This window comes from Carica papaya, chromosome 3, assembly GCF_054855325.1.
Source record: "Carica papaya isolate Zhongbai chromosome 3, ASM5485532v1, whole genome shotgun sequence".
Classification (NCBI taxonomy): Eukaryota; Viridiplantae; Streptophyta; class Magnoliopsida; order Brassicales; family Caricaceae; genus Carica; species Carica papaya.
In genome coordinates this window covers 15,355,482-15,368,167 of record NC_142311.1, presented here as the reverse complement: position 1 = coordinate 15,368,167, position 12,686 = coordinate 15,355,482, and the positions used below count along the sequence as shown (strand labels likewise).

Here is a 12,686-nt window from a genome sequence, read left to right as displayed (position 1 = left end):
GGGGTTTAGCCACTTTCTAGAATCCATCTCCATGAAGACATGAGTTCATCATCCTCCATTGAAAGGGGAGTCACCCAATCCATCCCAAACATGTCAAACAATGTCATCTCCAGATATTAAGCTGTCTCACATTGATAGGAACAAATGAGAATTGGTTTCCATACCCTTTCAACAACTAACAAAAATTGTTAGAGAAGCTCAATTAGGCTTATGCACCTGTAACACATCATTACTGTTTAGCCTATTAAGAGGATCAGTCCATGCAAACAACTTGACCTTTGAAGGAGTTTGAGCTTTTCAAAATTCTTTGACTGAAAGATTGCTATAGCATGGAACTACTTATTTTTTAAACAAAAACGTATATGATTTAGTAATATAAAGCATTATATGACTTTAAAACCTTCTTTAGCAATCCAAAACACCCTCTAAATCTATAAGTTGGGAACTGCACTGTTTGGATATCTGCTAACAAAGCAAAAGTCTATGTAATTGGTAAGAGCTTTCGTATTGTTTTTGGTCATGGATAAGTCAATTCTTCGGGTAGTGGCATCAATATTACTAATGCATTTCAAACACAAAAAGCGCTTGGTATATATTTTGCTTTCTAGAAGTACATACAATTTCTACTTGCAGAAGAAAGTATGCTTGTAAGCTGATATGGCTTTATGTTGACCATTGTATTTTTTTTCCTTCAACTTTCTTCCTGCTCCAGAGATGACTGGTTCTGTTCTGAATGCCACTGCAACAACGGATAGTTCATTGTATGACCACCGGCCTTACACAATTTTTGAAGATGACCATATAAGAGTTTGTAAAATTCCAAAGAGAAAGGTTGGGTTACTTGAATTGTTAACAAGTATATGGACACTTTTGGAAGGTGCTATTGATAGTTCTTTTTTTTTCGGATTTTCTAGGGAGCAAATTTTAGGGACTTGCCGGGTATAATTGTAGGAGATGATGGTGTGGCCCGTAGGAATCCATCAGAGAAAGAGTTGTTGCGTTCTGGGAAACCATTGGTGAGCTTTTTGTTCCTTTTAAATGAGAGGCTCTTGCAAATATCTTATTGAATAATGTTATAAAATTGCAAATGATTGTGGATATGTACGTGAGTGTTTGGAAATATGCTAATTATTACTTTCAACCCTGACTTCTTCCTAAATTTCCTTTTCAAGCCTTTTTTTTCCTTTTATGCAATTATGACATAAATGAAATTTGTATAAATTGTTGAGGCTGGAATGATTTATTAGAAAGAGAGAAAATACAAGGAGGGAAATCAAGATGTAAAGGGGAAGAGCATGTCGTGACTTCCTAATAAGAAGAAGGCTCCTTTCTAGCTATCTAACATGTTAGAAATCCTCAACCCTTTTGGATCCCAATGGACAATGATGTAGGACGAAAGATAGTTTGAACACAATGCTTACATACAATTTATTAAGAACTAAAATTGGAGATCTTGGATTTCAATCATCAAACCAATAACTTAATATTTGTACAATAATAATATAAATAGTCTACCAAATAACTAAGTTAGAGTACCCCATCTATGGGTATCAAACTGCAAACAAAATAAGAAATCTTAAGTTTGTAGAAATTCTATTAAATCTTTCTACCCTTTTAATGTAAAACTTCCCTTAAATGTTTTGATTATGCATAACGAAGTCGCAGTTTTTCAAAGTTGTTTTTGTGCATAAAGAAAAGGGGCCTTCTTGAGTATAGAGAGGTAGAATTCTATGAGTTTTTGTGAGGCTGGTGGTTTGTATCTCAACCACATTTTGTATTGATTAGACTTGGGTGGTCGAAGTAGTTATGCTAGTTGATCTAGTGAGAAAGTTTTGGGACAAAGAAAAAATACTTTGATATCTTGTTAGAAGGTAAAGTTTACAAAAGCAGATTTAGCACCAATAATGGCTTTCAAAACCATTATATATTTTTGATATGGAGATTAGATGGTTTTTTCTCGGCACCTCGATAAGTTCTTTAGGTAAGATGGTACAATACATAGAGTAGGACACTTAAAGAAGAAGATTGGTATTTAATGTTCTCTTCGGCCTGGATTAAGGAGGTAGGTTCCCAGAACTGGTCGAATGAAATGACAATTGGAAAAGGATGATGCTTTTCTCAAAGGGAACAAAAGCTGATAGATGGTAGTGTTTATTTTGGTGGTCTATGACGTAAATAGTTTCAATACCGCTATGGGCAAGTAAGTGGTGTTGAGTGATTTAGTCAGGTTCAACATGTGGAATGAATATTTTAGTTCTTATCTCCCATTTTAGAAAAGCCACCTAGAAGGTCTAAGAGAATAGCAAATCTTATCAGACACTTCAAAACTGGAAAACAATCTCCTTTGTTGTAACATAGCTTTCTAGCAAGAGTCCAAATTTCAAAACAAGCCTAATAGTAGATTGGCAATAAAGGCAGAAAAGGCTGCAAATGGCAAAATGCTGTTGTCGGCTTAGGCCATTATCTTCAAACATAGACTCTCTTGACAGATGGAAAAGAAAATACTAAAAAGCTCAAGGCCCAGGGTTTGGAATTAGGTTACTGTATTAACTATGTGATGAATATCTAGAAGATCTTAGTTTACAACAAATATTACAGTAAAGAAATCTTTTATCATTGTTACTATTATTTTGTATTTTACAGTTATGTATGTTTATTTAAGTATTAAGATATATTAGCTTCTTTTTAGGTAAATTCTTTTTTTTTTTTTTCTGAAATAAAAGAGTATGAAAATATCACTAAGTATAGGTACCAAAGACATGCAATCTATTTACAAAATTATTTATAGTATAGTAAGAATATCCATCACTTGTCCTAAATCTTTTTTGTAGTACAATGGTTGACCTAGAGATAAAAAATCAAGGTTTTGAAACCATCTCTCTCAAATTTTACCAATACCTTTATCTACCCCTTTTAAAAATCCTTTTATTTATTTCCTTCCATAACACAGAAAACTACTAATGGAATAAGACCCAAAATCTTTTCCTGCTTAATTAAACCCTTCCAAGCCCAAAATTCATCATTAACTGTCCCAGCAATGACTCAATCAATGCCCAACAAACCATAAGCCAAAGACCATAAACTGTATGAAACGGGATATCAAAGAAGTATGTTGTCACATCTACTCCGCCTTATTGCACAACCAACACCAATTCACCAAAATCTTTCTTGACGGGTGTCAAATTCACCGAAGATAAAATTTTATTTTTCAATAATCTTGAATTGTAATAGTGGCAAACATGGTCGATTCTACAAGGAACCAAGGATTGCTTTTTTTTTTCCCCCTCTTTGTGACCAGTTTGAATAGAATTAAAATGAGGGAATTTCTTCTTTTGGATGGAATAGATGATAAGAAGTATTTAATCTAAAATAAGTCTTAGATTTAACGAAATAAAATCTTTGGTAGAAACTGTAGAGTAATCAATTATGCAAGAATTCCTAGTCAATAAAATAACTAAACTCCAATTATGCAATTGATCGCTGATCCTAAAATCAATATTATCAAAATACAGCAAATCAATTCTAGTTGTCGGTGTAGAAATTTAGGAAAAATATTTAGTTTATTTCCGCTATATTTTTTGTGTTACAAATGACTCATATACACAAAAATTCCTAAGTACAAATAAGAAAATTTTCCTTATAATAGGAATTCTAAATAATTATAAGAAATTAATAGTAAGAGATATATAGGAAAAAATATCACAATTATTTAGGCAATAAAATATTCATCTCAACAGTCCCCTTCAAGTTAGTATGAAAATATCATACATGCCCAACTTACATATCAAGTTGTGAAGAGTTTTGTTGTAAAGTCCCTTTGTGAAGATATTTGCTACTTGATTGCTAAAAGATATATAATATAAGCATAAGGAGCCATCAACCACTTTCTCTTTTATGAAGTAACGGTCAATTTCAATATGTTTTGTCCGGTCATGTTGAATTGGATTTTGGGCAATCTTAATGACTACTTCATTGTCACAAAACAGTGATAGACTTCCTTCTTTAAACAGTTTTAATTCATTCATTAACTTCTGCAACCATAATAATTCTCGTATCTCTTGAGCAATTACTCTATATTTTGCTTTAGCAGTAAAATGGACAATTATATTCTGCTTCTTGCTTTTTCATGTAACCAAGTTGCTACCAATGAGTGTGCAATAACCAGTAGTTGACCTTCTATCATCTAGAGATCCAACCCAATCGGTATCTGTAAATGATTCTATTTTAAGATGACCATTTCTGGAGAAGAGTAAACTTTTTCTTGGTGCAGATTTCCGATACCGTAATATTCAAAAAATATGCAAATAAGTATCGCAAGAATCATGCATGTATTGACTCATCAGACTAACTGCATAACTATATCTGGTCTGGTATATGAGAGATAAATGAGTCTTCCAAAAAATCTCTGGTATCTTTCTATGTCAACGGATGTACTACTGGCATCTTGTAGTTTGTGATTACTTTCAACTGAAGATTTTGTTGGCTTGCAACCTATCATTCCAATCTTTTCTAATAAGTTTAAGATATATTTTCTTTGAGAAATGAAGATTTTTTTATTAGATTTGACAACCTCAATTCCCAAGAAATACTACAATTTTTTTAGATCTTTAATTTTAAATTCTCAAATAAAAAGTTCCTTTAGTCAAGCCATCTACTTTGTGTCATCTCTAGTAATTACAATATCATCTACATAAATAATGAGAAGAGTGATCTTATCCTCATAATGTTTGATAAACAGAGTATGATCAACATTTCTTTGCTGATATTCGAAAGAGATCATAACTCTTGTAAACTTTTTAAACCATACTCTTGGAGACTATTTTAATTCATACAAGACCTTTTTTAATTTGCAGACCTTCACTTGTGTTCTTTTATCTTCGAATCTAGGTAGAATTTTTATGTATACGTTTTCTTCTAAGTCTCCATGAAGGAAGATATTTTTTACATCAAACTGATGTAAATTCCAATCAGATTAGAAGCACAGGATAATAATATTCCGATTGTATTCATTTTTATGACAGATGCAAAGGTTTCTTGATAGTCAACTCTATAGGTCTTAGTATACCCTTTAGTCACTAGTCTAGCTTTGTATCTTTCAATCGACCCATCTGTTTTGTGTTTTACAGTGAACACCCATTTACAATTATGATATTTAGTACAAAGTTAGACATAAGATATTTAGTACAAATTCTGACTCATTTTCTAAGAGTAATGAGTTTATCAGATAATTCACAAGGTAAAAATGACTCACTAGTATGTTCAAGAATTGAAGAAGATTTTTGACCTGGGATAGACTGCATGATGCCTTTTTTATCTCTCATTGAATATCTCTTCAAGTCTGGTTTATCCAGTCGTCCAATATTTTCTTTTTGAATATGATTATCAAGAATGACCAAACTGGGCATCACCTCTTCCATTTCACTCTCCCCTTGAAGAGGTGTTGGGGTGGAGCTGAAGTATGATTCAGATTCTCTAAAAGTAACATGCATAGTCACAAAGTATTTTCTAGATGGCGGATGATAACACTTGTAATCCTTTTTAATAGGAGAATATCCAACAAATACATATTTGAGAGATTTAGGTTTCAGCTTACTCACATTTCTAGCATGGATAAAACAAACATATCCAAACGTTCGGGGGAACAGTATAGGAATTTGTACATTGTAAAATCTCTAAAGGACTTTTAAAATAAAAAACTCGCAAATGCATTCTGTTAATAAGATAGGCAGCTAAGAGAACTGTATCTCCCCAATAACTTTTAGGTAAATTCATAGTGAATATTAGTGATTGAGATACCTCCAATATGTGTCTGTTTTTTCTTTTACCAACTCCATTCTGTTCGCTAGTGTAGGCACAACTTGTTTGGTGAATTATCCCATTAAACTCCAAGTAGACACGGAATCCACCATTCATACATTTTTTACCGTTGTCTGTTCTTAAAATTTTAATTTGAACATCAAATTTTGTACATACCATTTTATGAAATGACTAAAAGCATAGGAATACATCGCTTTTAGCTTTCAACAGATAAATTCATGTTAATTTAGTACAATAGTTAATGAAAGTAACAAACCATCTATGACCAGATAAGGATGTATTCTGAATAGATCCCCAAACATCAGAATGAATGGTCATAAAAAGGGTAGAGGTTTTATGGTTATTCACATGATATGAACTCTTTCTATGTTTAGCTAGCTCACATGCATCACAAAATAAGGAATCCATAAAAATTCTTTTAAACAATGTGGGATATAACTTTTCTAGAGTAAAGGAAGAAGGATGTCCTAACCGTCGATGCTACTGCAGAATTTTTCTATTGACATCGTTATCTTTGTAGGAAGTTTGATTCCTAATGATGTTTCGACTTCTATTCAAGACATATAAGCCATCTTGCAGTGTTCCACTGCCAATCATCTTTCCTGTTTGAAAATTTTGAAGGATAGAATTGTCAGAAAAAAACTTAATTTTACATTTAAGATCTCTAGTAAGGGCACTAATAGATAAGAGACTGTCAGAAAAACTAAACACATCAAGAACTAGAGTTAGTGAAATGGTCGGAATATATAAATAGAATCTGTTCTAAATACAAGAGTGTATATCTATTGGCGATACGAATATTTTCCCGTTGAGTACACGAAAAATAGGTCAGAAAATCTTTAGAAGAGTTTGTCGTGTGTCTGTTAACTCCATATTTTATAATTCAAAATATCAGAATTGGAAATAGTAGGGAGAGGATTAGTACCTGCGTTTACCATTTTTGACGTACTGATAGAGAAAGAACAATACCCAGCTGCTAATTTCAATGAGATAGAAAAAAATCCGAAGGATACTAAAAATTATTCCAATACCAATGGAGACCAAAAAATGCTGCGAGACCAGAGGAGATCAGCAGAGACAAGTTTGTCTGGCGAGACAGGAGAACCAGAGTCGGATCTGAGATAGACAAGTCTGGAGCCTAAGACAGAGGTGGGCACATGCCACAGGAGACCAAATCGTGACTGGATTTTGGCCAAAATATGAGCAGACCCGCTGGTGCTCGGCTAGACGAGGTCACACAGCTGAAAAAAGACACAGATCGTGCGTGGCGGCGTGAAGAGGATCTGCTGGTGCAAGGGATCGCGTGGCTTGACCTGAGCAGTCTGTCTTACGTGTAAAATGCAGTGCGCGAAATTAGAAGGCTGTGTTGAGCTTTTGGTGCGCGAAATATGATCGAAGAAATGCCTGGATTTGTAGTATTAGTCGGCAAAACAGAAGATGTCGCGAACCAGATGGCTGTGCGCGAACAAAAAACCGAGAAGAGTGGGTGCAGCCAAAAAAGAGAGACACCGCGAACAGAGGCTGTGCATGAGGAAGCTGCGCGAACAACGAGTTTTGGCCGGAGCAGAGGGATCGGGTAGGGTGGAGTAGGTCACCGGAATAGGGTGGTCAGCCGCCGGTGAAGTGAAAGACTTTGTTGGGTGATGAAAAGATTCTAGGGTTTAGAAAAAATCTTGAAATAAAACCCTAAATATATCTTTATTTTTGTTGTGATACCATGTAGAAATTTAGGAAAAAATATTCACTTTATCTCTACTATATTTTTGGTGCTATAAATGATTCATATATATATATAAGAATTTCTATGTAAAAATAAGAAAATTTTCTTTATAATAGGGATTTTAAATAATTATAAGAAATTAATAGTAAGAAGTACATAGAAAAAAATATCACAATTGTTTAGGCAATAAAATATTCATATTAACAGTCGGAAACGTTCCGATGACCAATCATTCTTTAATTTTAAACTAATCAAGAAATATTTACTAACTAGTTCTGATTGATCAAACAACCCTGGGAACATCCTTAGAATTTAATTTGTCAATGGCCTAAAAAAGTAGAATGACCCGATTTAGATTGCCGGATTCATCTGCGTGAACCGGTCAAGTAGATTTTTTGTTCTGCCATTGATATCGCCTTAGCTCAAACAATTACGGATTTGAGCTGCATCGGATGGCTGTATGCTGTTGTGTCACGCGTTCATCGAGCTCTGTTCAAACGGTTAGTAACAATAAGTATGTATATACGCAGAGAAATAAACAAATAATTGCATTCAAATAAAATTAGAATTAACTCAATTCGATCTTACAATACGAATTGAAGTTTCACTAAATCAATTAAATGGGAAAAGAAAAAGCGTCTAGCCACTCATGAATTACAGTCCAATGTTTCTTTTTGATTAAGCAGAAAGAGGAAGGAAAAAAGTGCAGAAGAGTTACAGGTGCTGCAGTGTACAGCGTGTGGAAGAAGATCTCTATTTCCTACCCGAGGCCTCTTTTATAGCCAAAAAGGATTAGGTTTTCCTTTTGGGATTCTTCCTAATGATTTTGGAACTTAGCTTGCTTTCCAAAATCATCTTCCTCTTAATTTTAGATTTGCAATCCTGGTTGTAATAGGATTCTTTCTTTTAAATCTCCAAAGTGCGCCTTTTTTCAAGTCAGTAACTGCATGTGACCTAAGCCTTAGCCAAGGCTTGGTCGAGTGTGAATTGGGTCTCCCTCTTGCTGCCTTGGTGTTAACTGTGCCCAAGGGTTAATTTTGCTTCTTCCTTTTGTTGAGATGTAAGCCTTGACCAAAGCTTACTTGAGCGAACTGCGAGTTTCAATCTCGATAATACCTTAACCTTGCCCAAGGCATGAGTGAAGGGGAATCATGATCTGCTGCTACTTCTCGGCCTAATACTTAGGCAAAGCTTATTCATAGTCTGACAGTTTCTTCACGAATTCTACCCTTTTCATGCTACTTTCCCTGATTCTACTCTCATCTTTTGTAATGTGCAAAACAAATGGAATAACTGAGATCAATAACAATTATCTCAGTTAAGCACCAAAAAATGGACGATGAAGATCATTTTTTACGCACTATCAAACTCCCCTACATTTATCTTGTGCTTGCCCGCAAACACTTCATAATACAAATCACCAATCCTCAACCCTTCACTTTCAACCCATCTATTCCCAGCAATTCCATCACAATTCGATCCATTACATTTCGACTTTCCAAATTGAAAGATCAACCATCAACGAGAAGTCCATAGAATAAATTTTCATTCAACCACACAAATGAACAACTATTTTAACTAATATCCAGACACAACATGAGAGTTTTGCAAAATTTTTGCCATAAAAGTTTTTCATTGAGAGAAACAGCCAATACTCAGTAGAACAGTCACCAAACCTATCCAGATATAAGGATTTTATGCAATTTGTTTATGCTAAAAATAATAAATTTATTTGTGGCTAACTTGAGCACTTTTGCTTGCTTGAATTATCACCAATCTTTTGATGCGAGGGAAAATATTTGTGATGAATGCACTCAGTTACTCAGGTAGTCACGGATTTAAGTGGCTACTAGTATTACTTATGACCAAGTTGCCTCCACTAAGTGTGCAGCAACTATTAGTTGACTTTTTATTATCTGAAAATCCAGCCCAATCTGCATCTGTAAATGCTTCTATCTTAAGGTGACTATTTCTAAAAAAGAGCAAACTTTTTTCTGGTGTAGATTTCAGATATCGTAATATTCGAAAAACTGTATTTAAATGAGTCTCGCGAGTATCATGCATATACTGATTCACCAGACAAACTACATATGAGATATCTAGTCTAATATGTGAGAGACAAATGCGTCTTCCAACTAACTTTTAATATCTTTCCATGTCAACTGATATACCACTACCTGATTGTAGTTTGTGATTACTTTCAATAAGGGATTCTGCTAGCTTGCAATCCATTATACTACTATCTTACAGCAAGTTCAGAATATATTTTTTCTAAGAAATGAAGATTTCTCTATTACATCTAACAACTTCGATTCTCAGAAAATACTACAATTTTCCTAAATCCTTGCTTTCAAATTTTTGAGCAAAAAGTTCCTTTAATTCAGTTATCTCCTTTGTATCATCTTCAGTCACCACATTATCATCTACATAAATAATGAGAAGAGTAACTTTATCCTCCCAATGCTTGATGAACAAGGTATGATCTGCATTATTTTGTTAATATACGAACGAGATCATAGCTTTTCTAAACCTTTCAAATCATACTCTTGGAAACTGTTTTAATCCATAAAAGATCTTTAATTTACAAACCTTTCCTTGTGTTCTTTCATCTTCGAATGTAGATGGAATTTTCACGTATACCTTTTCCTTAAGTCCCTATGGAGGAAGGAATTGTTGATATCAAATTAGAGTAAGTCTCAATCAAGGTTAGCAACACAGGATACTAAAATTCTGATTGTGTTTATATTTGTGACAGGTATAAAGGTCTCTTGATAGGTCTGAGTAAACTATTTAGCTACTAGTATAGTTTTGTACCTTTTAATCGTTCTATATACTTTGTGTTTTACAGTGAATACCTACTTACAACCAACTATCTTCTTTTCTCGTGGGGGTGAAACAGGCTCCCATGCATCATTTTTTGCCAATGATTTTATTTCTTCAATCATTGCTTCATTTTATTTAGGATCTCCAAGAGTTTCTCTCTAATCCTATGGAATAGATATAGAGGAAACAGACAAGACAAAAATTCTATAGCAGAGAGATAAAGAATCATAGGAAAGAAAGTTAGAAATGGATGCTTAATGTAAGTTCTGTTTCATTTTTTAAGAACAATGGATTTACTAGATAAATCATAAGGTAAAGATAACTCACCAGTATCTTTAGAAACTGAAGAAGATTCTTTCCTTAAAATAGACTGTATGATGACTTTTTTTGTCTTATTTTTTCTTAAATACCTCTTTAAGTCTGGTTTATCTAGACGTTCAGTTTTTTCTTCTTGAATAGAATCTTCTGATATAGAACTCTCCCCCTGAATAAGATTGTCCAGAGTTACCAAACTGAGTATCATTTCTTCCTTCTTATTCTCCCCCTGAAGATTGGGGTAGAGCTGAAGTATGATTCAGATTCTTTAAAAGTAACATTCATAGTAATAAAGTATTTTCTAAACGATGGATGATAACACTTGTAATCCTTTTGAATAGGAAAATATCCATCAAATATGCACCTGAGAGCTCTAGGTTCCAGTTTACTCACATTTCTAGTATGGACAAAACAAACATATCCAAACCCTTTTGGGGAAACAATACAGGAATTGTTACCTTTCAAAACCTCAAGAGGACTTCTAAAATCAATGACTGACAAAGATATTCTATTAATAAGATAGGCAAGTGAGAAAATTACATCTCCCCGATAACTTTTAGGCAGATTTATGGTGAACATTACTACCAAGGTACCTCTATTATGTGTTTGTTTTTTTTTTCAGTAATTCCGTTTTGTTCACTGGTGCAGACACAACTTGTTTGGTGAATTATCTCATTTGACTCCAAGTAGGTATGAAACTCACTATCCATATATTCTGTATAATTGTCAGTTATTAGAATTTTACTTTAGCATCAAACTATATACATATCATTTTATGAAATAACTGGAAATATGAAAATACATCACTATTTCTTTTCAACAAATAAAATCTATGTTAATCGAGTACAACAGTCAATAAAAGTAACAAATCATCAATGATTAGATAGTTATTCTGAGTAAGATCCCACACATCAGAGTGAATAGTAAAAAAAGAACTAAAACTTCTATTATTATTCAAATGATAAGTGCTTCTTTTATATTTAATATGTTCACATGCATCACAAAATAAAGAATTCATATAAGTTTTCTTAAATAAATTAGGATATAACTTCTCTAAAATAAAAAAGGAAAAGTGCCCCAATTGCCGGTGCCATTGTAGTATTTTCCTATTGACTTTCTTGTTCTCAATAGTGGTTTGATTCTCGATTAGGTTCTGACTTCTTTTGAAAACATAAAAACCATCCTACAGGCTACCAGTGTCAATTCTCTTCTTTATTCGAAGATCCTGAAAGATAAAATAATCACGAAAAAATTCAATTTTATAGTTTAGATCTCTAGTAAGAGCACTAATAGATAAAAGATTATTAGAAAAATTAGACACATGTGAAAATGAAAACAGTGTACTAGTTGGGGTACAATTAATGGAACCTGTTCCAGACACAGGAGTGTATGACCCATCTGCTGTGCAAATATTTTCTCATTTACTACAAGAAAAATAGATTAGAAATTCAGTGGAAGAGTCTGTCATGTGCCTATTAGTTTCAGAGTTTATAATCCAAATATCAATGGTGAAAATAAGAAGAGAAGAAATACCTGATTTTACCATACGTGATGTACCAATAGTAGTTGAAGAGTTAAGATAGAATGTGCTTCAGACTTTGAATCTCTTTGGTGGAAAAGGTTTCGACTGTTGGTGTGTGTCGGGTACTTCGCTTGCCTCAATCAAGTTGTTTGAGCTCTCATAAGTCCACCTTTCCTTTCCCCACGACCTCTAATGGGTCGTTCTTGCAATTTTCAGTAAGTTTCCTCAGTGTCTTGGTTTATCATAATAATCACAATTCCGTTGATCTTTGGAGTATTCAGATTGTGCAATTAACCCAACTTTTTCAATTGGTACTATGTGGAATACGATAATTCTTCTACTTTTTTCTTATTAAATATAAGAATAAGTTTGTTCTAATGAGAGAAGAGGATCTTTACTGAGTACCTGACCTATATCTGATCATATTCGGCATTCAGACTAGCAAAAAAATTATAAATCCGCTATTTTTTTTATTCTTTTATGAAATTT

General features: G+C 33.5%; 1 protein-coding gene across 9 annotated transcripts in view; it reads left to right on the top strand.

Annotated features, from left to right (window-relative positions):
* Nucleotides 1-12,686, top strand: part of CMT2 (chromomethylase 2) — a 64,337-nt gene that overhangs the window by 24,527 nt on the left and 27,124 nt on the right. For 3 of the 9 annotated variants that reach the window (XM_088216128.1, XM_088216130.1, XM_088216127.1), the window contains 2 exons: nt 713-831; nt 915-1,016. The exons of 2 other annotated variants lie outside the window; for them this stretch is intronic. In XM_088216128.1, coding sequence (XP_088072254.1) covers nt 713-831; nt 915-1,016 — 221 coding nt within the window. Of the gene's footprint in view, nt 1-712; nt 832-914; nt 1,017-11,297; nt 11,366-12,686 lie in introns of all 9 variants that reach the window. 4 more of the 9 variants (XR_015817859.1, XR_015817860.1, XR_015817864.1 and 1 more) reach the window with 4 other exon arrangements.